Raw genomic sequence first — 9436 nt, 5'->3', positions numbered from 1 at the left:
GGGGGGGGGGGGGGGAAACATTAATAATGTTAAGACAAATAAGAAATAACATGTAATTTAGCTCATAATAAAGTTAAATGACATGCTACCCAAAGCAACTTACAATGGTAGGTAAGTAGGTAGATAAATATAGGTTAGATAGATTGAGAGGTGGATATAGATAAATTAATACATGAGATTATAGAGCATTAGTATAAATGAATGGTGCTTGTATTATATATTAATTTTTAGAGATTAAATATGAGAATTATAAGCATGGAAATAAAAATTCATGAAAGGTCATAGGACATTTTGTCATAAATCATATTTTGGAGCCTCTTTGGACAAAATTAAGCTAAAGGATATATTAAATCTGAATAACACGTGCCTTAGTTATTGAAAATTCAATTGTTTAATGTTTCAGCTTCTGTCAGAATTTGGCCAACAAGAGAGATTTGAAGATTTACCAACACTGTTCTATGTGGCGGTTCAGGGCAGAACTTCCAAAGGACTGATTATGTATCTGATCATTCATACATGGCTGCACATGGACCAGAACATACACACTTGTAATCAGAAAGGGTGAGGGCAGATCAGACCAAGAGGTTGGAGATATATATATACATATAATAATCAGACCAACAGGAAAAGCTAAGGTAGGAGCAGAAATTGAGAATACCTGCTTATTGTTATTTATTGCAAATAGCAAAATTGGTGGAAAACTTTAAACATCCACTAGTAGAAGCTATGTCATTTGATTGTCATGGCTATGTGTTCATTTATGACCTGCTGAAGAGTGCACACATGCATGTGCATCCATCCTCAGAATATGATAAGTCAGTATTAACAGCAAATTTCTCAATAACATCCAAAATACGTTTAACCTGATCTCTAACCTGGCAGTTGAGTAGCATTCTCTGCTTTGGCCTCGATCAGCCTCCTCTTCTTTTCCTCAACCTGGCTATTTCACTATTGTCTAAATCAAATTGGGCATAATTTCAGTCCAATTCTAAGTACTACAAGGAAGCTGCATTAACATTCATCTCTCCTGAAACATCTCTCTGTAATCGATAGTCTGTCTACTCTATTTTATTACCAGGCAATATTTTTGGTACCAGTGCTACAAACTGGACTGTTTCTGAGGCTTTCTCTTTGACCATGTTGCTGTGTGTTTGTCTATTTTGACACTAGTACCATGCTATCTCAATTATGTACCATTTCTTCATAATATGTAGAAATCAGTGACAGACTGACTCCCCTTCCACACAACCTCCACATGGTACTTTCCTTTTTCAAAATGTACTTACTTTGAAATTAATTTTGTAATAGTTGATATGAGTTCCAAGGGAGATTCTGGTACTTTGCTTGGAATCCTGTTCCTTTAAACAGTGTACTAAATATAACTCAACCTTCCCTCAATAATGGAGTTATCAGACTGAAAGAAAATCTACAATTCTCTGTTTTAATACAGCCGAGCTCTCAGGATCTGTTGAGATTCATAGGGCTGCTTGCTCGTATGCTGTGGAAGTCCTGCTCTTTGTTCAACTTTTCTCTTTTGTTGCTTGTTGTGGTTTTTCACGGCTAGGTGCCTTCATCCATGTGCTTGCTTTGTAGCCCTATCCTCATCAGAACCCCTTTTTGCCTAATTTTATGCTATGATTTCTTGTGGCCTGAGAAAACAGATGACCAGCTTGCTAAAAATGTGAACCTATGGATAAATAAGCTTTAGACCACAACCTCTTATAGGTGGTTATTTGTTTTTGTGTGTGTATGTTGCATTTTGGTTTTAGACTTTAGGGCATGAACTGCTTCAAATATTTTAGGTATCTGGAGGTATTTTCTTTCCCTCTTTCATTTGAAGAGATACAATGAACTATATTTTAGGTAAATAGTACTTTTAACCAGTTACCAAAATTTAGATTATCTTATATTTGGGGTATCTAATGATGGTACTTTTTTTAATTTTGAAAAGTAAACTTCTACAGAATAAGCATAATTTTTGCCAGGCATGGTGGCGCACACCTGTAATCCCAGTAACTTCAGAGGCTGAAGCAGTAGGATTGCAAGTTCAAGGCCAGCCTCAGAAAATTAGCCAGGACCTAAGCAACTTAGAATTTGTCTCAAAAAAAATAAAAGGTTGCAGGGGCAGGCCTGGAGATGTAGCTCGGTGGTAAAGCATCCCTGAGTTGAATACCCAGTACCAAAAAAATAAAGAAGAAGAAGAAACAACATAATTTTTGCTGCTGTCATTTGTCAGCCCAGTGAGATGGCTCTTATCTTCATTACCACATCATTAAAAGCAGTATTTCTCTGAAGTTGTTTCCTGCCCCCTCCCCACCTTTTCTAACTTTGGTTGGCAACTGAGATGTCATTGTTTTCATAGTAACCATAGGACACCTAAGAAGATCTTGCATGGGACAAAGCCAGTTCTCCTCTCCACACGGCACACACACTGGGAAGGGAGGCTTGTCCAGCTCAGACTAACCACCAGGAGGAAGAATTGAGGATGTCACTGCACTGCGGCTGTGAACACCTGTGTCCTCTCATGGTGTTTTCCATTTCTTTTGTCAGAGTGGAGACAAAGTGGAGTCATTCTTCTACTTTTCACACATAATCATAAAATAATGACTTAATAAAAACTGTGTTTTGCATTTCAGGTTATGGTTTTGTTGACTTCGACAGTCCTGCAGCAGCTCAGAAAGCCGTGTCGGCCCTGAAGGCTAGTGGGGTTCAGGCTCAAATGGCCAAGGTGAGTCAAGCACTTTGCTCCTGAAGCCTCTTCCTGCACCATTCCTCGCTCCCTCTGTCCCTGCTAGCCACAGCTCCTGCTAAATATCTGCCCTATGTCTCCACATCCTCAGCAGTAGTACTCTGACAAGTATTATACATTCCTCATAATTTACCATGGGAAGGAGGATTTATAAATGCATACAATTCACATAGTAAATTACATAACATGTAAATAAATTTTTAAAAAATTTCTCAGGGTAAGGAATGTGCCTGAATGTCCAAGAATTATAAAATGGAAACCATAAGTTTCTTGCTTAATGAATAGCTTAGTACAGTACACGTAGATACTAATTACTGTAAGACATAATGTTTCCCTTGAAAATTTTTTTCTTATGACAGTTCCTCTCCAAGTTTTTCCATAGAATCTACAGTATCATAATTTAGAAAGGTGAATTGAGTTAACCAGCCAGTTATTGTCTCTTTCTTTTCATATTATGCTCTTCATTGAAGTTAGTTTAAGATGCCCAATTCCTTTTTCAAAAGACATGATGATGCCTTAGATTTGATGCACTCCGGAAGGGTGACCATCCCTGATCTCAGTTACACAGACAGGTGCAGTCATGATTACAAAGCTGAGGAGATCTCCAATTGTGCTCCTTCCTACTTTCAAATAGGCACAATCATTTTATTAAGAAAAACTAAGATTCAGAAAAGAGAAGAACCCATGAAATGGCAAGTTTTGTATTCTGTAACAGACCTTCTGAAACTGCCAAGTTTCAAGTTTGAAAACAGATATGACAACAATTGAAGATCCAAAGACAGGGGAAAAATCTACTTAACTACAGGTATATCTTCATAATTGCATGTAGGTACTAGCTGTAAGCATATAACTCAAGCTTACATTTGGGCAGCAAAGACTTGGGCATAAGTGTCAATTCAGTCAATGTTACTTTTAGGTTATATGCTAATAGCAAGTACCTATAATGCAACTATGAAGATTTGCCTGTAGTTATATAGATTTTTTTTCCCAACTTTGGATCTTCAATTACTGTAGGATCTGTTTTCAAACCTGAAATGTGGCACTTTGATATTTTAAGCATTCTTTTCAATTCAAAGAGGCAGCAATGTTATATTATCTGGCTTCATGAAATACTGAAAAAAGGAATTTTCTACTGACCTCTGCTACTTCTAAATAGTAACAAATGATCATTTCCTAAAGAGCACTCCCATGTCCATAAGCAAAGGTTTATTGAAGTTAAAAAAAAAAAAAAAAAAACTCTAAGAAATACATTACCTGCTGAGACCTAAAAGCCAAGTTACCGCTTAGACTTTAGCAATTACAGGCTACTGAAGAACATGTGTGCAACTACCAGGATCGATGCTTACTTTGAATGAAAGAATGAACATAGATAAAGATTTTAGGAATTAATAGAAGGAATCACATTTTAAGGTAACCTTGCCGTAGAATGTTTTTAAAGCTTTATGTTGAGTTGCACTTACTTTGGCTTTTCTTGAACTCCAGAGTAGAAGTTAAACAAAACTATAAATAGTAAGCATCATGGGCTGGGGTTGTGGCTTAGAAGCAGAGCGCTCGCCTAGCATGTGTGAGGCACGGGGTTCGATCCTCAGCACCACATAAAAATAAAATAAAGATATTGTGTCCATCTATAACTAAAAAATAAATATTAAAAAATAACAATGATGACTTTTAGATTATTTGTCCTTCATAAAGAGTAATTTCCTGTAATATTGTTGAGAAGCAATGAAATTTTAAGTATATTGTAAATATGAGATACCAGCTTTGCATCATGATTGGCACAATGTTTAATCTGGCTCTGTAAACAGTGAGCAAATATTCTGTAAGCAGGACTCTTAGGGGTTCATTCAGAAAACCACTCTTCTGTCCTCCACTCTGTCTGTTCTACTCTGCGAAGCTCTGGTTGGATAAAATCCAGGGCAGGTCCCATGACTTTTCTTTATTTCAAAAAAGTCCCTTCACTTGCTTCTTTCATTTCAGGTCTTTCTGGTTGATTTTAGAGGATGGTGGGTTAGAATGCCTCTTTATTTTTCATGTCCAAACTCCATGAAACACACATATCCTTTAATACATTTCCAGGCACTTCTGTGTGTATTTACATTGCCCAACCTCAAAATGATATTCTAGACAAGTCAATGTATGGGGAAAGCCTTAAGTTACATTTCAAATAGAATTTGTCAAATGTTAGGATCTTGTGGAGAAGCTTGAAAGCTGCTGAGAGTCCACAAAAGGGATGTGTGTCTTGCATGTCACTGTTGCAGAAAGACATCACAGCCTATGTATGTAACAACTATTTGCTGACAACTATGTTGATTATCTGGTGACCAGGAAGCAGTGTCTTGAAGGTTTCCATCCCAACATAATCGTTTATTACATGTGTATTTACTCACACAGATATGTATAATGAATGTATTTAGTTATAATTTAGGGAATTTTAGGACAGTCAATTTAATTATATTTTAGAAGACTGGTTTGGGTTGTGACTAATATGTAATACATTATAACTTGCTTATTTAAGATAATATGAAATATTTTTGGTTAACTTTTTGATGCTGAATATCTGGTTTTCAAAAATGGATTGTTCTATTAAGTGTTCAGTGTTTCAATATCCATCTCTGTTTATTTAACAAATTCTGAGTGTCGTGTAAAAATCAGAGTCTCTCCACCTGATCAGGTCTGTTCCAAACAGCCTGGTTGCGGTGGGATGGGAACATGAGTGGTTTCTGTTTCCAGAACTAGTGCTTCTCCTGCTCCCACCCCTGCTGTCAGCTCCCTATTTGCAGCTCCTAACCCTCCAGGGTTGGAGTAGCAGAGGTAATCTGAGGTTGATTTCTTTGGCCAGGCAGCAGACTGATGCTTTCTCTCATGGAATGCTTCTGGCATTTTTCTTAGTTGTTTACCCAACCCCACCTTTCCTTTCAATCTGATCTTTCCCCATAATCCCTTAAAGCTAGAGAATACGTGTCCTTGGACTGGAAACCTCAAATGGAAGGCCATCCTCAGCACCATTCTTCTAGAACTTCCCTGTCCCCTAACCTCCCAGGGGGGGGATCTAACACAACCTGGAGCCAACTCTGCCTATGGGCCTACTTCTGATCCACCTTTGCCGGCCATCTGCAGTCAAATAGTTTCTTCCCAGCCACACCTGTAGCCCCCTTCAACCAACATTTCTGCTTCCAGATTACTCAGCTTTTGAGTGTGGCATGGACCATTGTATCCAGCAAGCCCGTGGGACACAGACCAGGCCTGCTGATTGGTCTGTTGAAGCCCCTGCTGCTGGCCGGATAATGAGAGGAAAACAGCCCATATATTGAGACTCAAAGCACATGCACCTTTCTTTCCACATAAAGCTTATTTCCACTTGTCCAATCTCTTATAGACAGACAGGAGGCAGTGTTCACATAAGCATCCCAAACCAGTTCTCAGCCAGCTCCTTGCAGGCTCTCTCTGATGGCCTGGTTTCTCACTCTGGAATGTGGAAGCACCAGACACCCATTGTTTTGTGGCCTCAGTTGAATCAGAGTTAGAAAAAGGCCTTTTTGTCAGCCTGTTAACAAAATGCAAAGGCGATTTTGAGTGCCCCTGACCACTTGCCCTAGGATCATTCCCAATGCCTGAATATTAAGCAGCATATTATATTAAATATATACTATTTTGAAAAATTCTTTACAATGCTTTTAGTCAACATAGGACTGGGTGTAGATTGGTACTACATGTCATATCCATGGTGCACTTTGAATGCCAGCTTCCCTGTGGGTTGATAATGAGCTCTGTTCAAAGACCTCCTTGGTAGGCTTTATACTGTAAATTGGCTAGGAGAAATGATCCCTTCCTCCATCATCTGTGGGGAAGACCATTGTGCGGGATTAGAGATGCTGGCCATGTGCCAACATTCCATAGTATGAATTTCTTCAGGTCCCTGTAGAATGACTTGAGTTTCTTTGATCTAAATTCTTTTTTTATTATATCTTTATAGTTAAAAAATGTATTTTATAATGCTAGCAGATCTCTTGTTCTGTACCATAAATTCAAGGGTTTTGCGAGTCCGCATTTGGTTTAGCCTCTTTGTTCTGTCTTGATAAAGGAGTCTTTGGCGTGCATCTTTTGGAGAGAGGATTTTTAAAGGAAGTTAATCTGGCTCCTGTGCTTGAGTGACAAGGGCCTGTCACTGTCCCCTTTCCTTTAGTGGACGAATCAGGATACACCTATGTGTTGAAAATCCATATATTAAACATAATCAGAAAAAAATAAGGGCCATTTTGGTGAGGGAAGGGGGAAATGCAGTGTTGTTTGGCATGTTGATTGAGTTCAGAAAGGATCCCACAGATGTTCAAAACTGCAAATTGAAACATTAGAGACCAGGGATTTTTTTTTATTATTATTCATGTATTTTCGATGGCTTGCTTGGTCCTTGCCACGTGGTAATATTTTTTTGTTTTGTTAATAATCAAAAAAATCATTTAAGTGAGAGGGGGGGGAAAAAACTTCCTTCTGAGCCTAGGCAGTTAATTGAGAATTAAGAGAGAGATTTTAGCTAGGTGCCGTGGTTCTTGCCTGTTATCCCCACAATTGGGGAGACAGGAGGATGGCAAATTGGATGCCATCCTCAGCAACTTAGCAAGACCCTGTCTCAAAATAAAAGTTTTAAAAAGGCCTAGGGATGTAGCTTAGATATAAAGCACCTCTGGGATCAATCCCCAGTCCAAAAAGTAAAGGAGTGAAAGGGACATTTAAAAATCATATTCATGGAGTACCCCGATGAAACTTCTCAAATAGAAATGGCCTTGGGCCTTTTGGAAAGCCTATTTATGTTGAACTTGGGAACTAAGATGTAAAATGTGAATAAACATCAATGATACCTGTTAACAATGTGACTTCTCTAAACCTTTGGTACCTTCTGAGGCCTGGTGGAGGTCAGCAGATCATTGGGTGCTACTTGGCTGATGGGAAGCTTGCACATTTTTCTCAATAAATGGGTAGTCACTGAGCAGGAATTTAGTCCTCACAACACCCCTAGTCCACCATGCTCCAAGCAGTTTGCAGTCACATGCCCATGAGTGGCTATCTGCTGGTTGGTACTCAGTACAAGAGAAAACAGATGTCTGCTCTTCCTGCCAAGTCCCTTTCTTGCATTTTAGGAACCATTCCACACGCACAGGGAGGTTTTTGTTAATTTCTTTCAGATGATGACTGAGTGCTTTACACCATGTGGGACCTCCAAGCCCCGCTTTTCTACTCAAGTGAACATTAGTACCCATTTATCCCTCTCATGGCTGATGTGGGATCTAGTTTTCCACTTGTTAGAGAGGCCCTTGAATCCCTTCCGTGTCTAGGGACATAAAGAGGCCGTTGGTCCCACTTTTGTTTAGCCACCTATAATTGACAGAATACATTTATTTTTCAGACATAGCAACTTATTTTTCAGACATAATACAACAGAGTTATGGTTGTTGCCAATTTTAGGGAGATTAAATTATCCTCAGTGTGCAAAACATCACCAGTGACTGAAAATATTATATGTTCTATTCATAATGAATGTATGGTAAAGAACACACAGACACTTTGGGATTAGATTTTTTTTGTGGCTTAAACTGCCTCTTGGAGTTTCTCCCCATTCTTTTGTGGTTAGTTTGTTTTTTAACTTTAAAATTACTCTAACATTATGGGTAGTATTGAAAAAGAAATATAAGTAATATTAGCACTAATGGTCATCCCAAATGAAGAAACCTAAACAAGAATTGTTGCTGTTGAAAACAAACACAAAAAAAAGTCATAGGAAATATTTACATCTATTTAGATCACTCTCTTTCACTATATCCAAGAAAGAACTAAAAGTCCAATTTCTTTCTGGATTATGATTCTAAGCAATTTTTTTCTTCATTGATAAACTTCCCATTTGAATCAAGACCTTGTAGAATGTGAAATATTTTTATTACTAACTTCATAGATGCAAGCAACTAAAACACAGGTTTGGGAAGTACTTAGTATCTACGTTGTAGTCTCACTCTAAAAATTACTTCATTTATAACAAATTCTCCTGTGAGCACTCTTAAACATTAGTCATTGAGAGATCTTCATGATTATAATTTTTAAAAGAAAGTCTATAATACACATACACATAATTTTGTAAGTAACATTTTTTAAATGCTATATTTTTGTATAAAGAGTATTTTAATGCCCTTTGATTAGGGAGTTTTCCACTTGCTTCTGAATCTGACTAAACATGATTCAAAAATCTAAGGTATGTTGGTTCTCTAATTCCCCTGCTCTGTGTCTCCAAAGCCTCCCAATTTTTCAAGGTGTAAGTTTCAAACTACAGTTTGTCCTTCCTCCTTCTCTATCTTACCTTCCAGAAAAGTGAAAGATAAGAGAAACATGGTTTATCTTCCTGAGGTATCAGTGTTACTCCATGATATTAGATCAGAAATATTTTTTCTCTGTTAAAGCTCAAATTGTTTAAAAAAAAAAAAAAAAGTAAAAAAGCAATATTAAGATAAAGCACAGGATTTCAAGGAAATTTTCCAGCCCTGGCAAGGCTGCTTTGGCTTTTGCCCATGGACTCTTCTGGATACACATTCTCCTTGCCCTTAGCATTCCTTAAGTGGGAAAGTCTAAGCAGCAAGGGTTGATACAATAAAACCAAACTCCTGGATAGCCTTTCACAGTTGGTTTCAACCTCTTGCCTTCTTC

At 37.9% G+C, this 9436-nt stretch overlaps 1 protein-coding gene across 5 annotated transcripts in view; it reads left to right on the top strand.

The window, feature by feature from the left end:
* Window positions 1-9436, top strand: part of Rbms1 (RNA binding motif single stranded interacting protein 1) — a 129737-nt gene that overhangs the window by 82748 nt on the left and 37553 nt on the right. For all 5 annotated transcript variants that reach the window (XM_048812364.1, XM_015479228.2, XM_015479226.2 and 2 more), the window contains exon 4: window positions 2637-2728. In XM_048812364.1, coding sequence (XP_048668321.1) covers window positions 2637-2728 — 92 coding nt within the window. The remainder of the gene's footprint in view (window positions 1-2636; window positions 2729-9436) is intronic.

This window comes from Marmota marmota, unplaced genomic scaffold (genome assembly GCF_001458135.2).
Source record: "Marmota marmota marmota unplaced genomic scaffold, marMar, whole genome shotgun sequence".
NCBI classification, from domain to species: Eukaryota; Metazoa; Chordata; class Mammalia; order Rodentia; family Sciuridae; genus Marmota; species Marmota marmota.
Note: the sequence above shows the minus strand (reverse complement) of the source record. Positions and strands in the feature narration are given on the sequence as shown.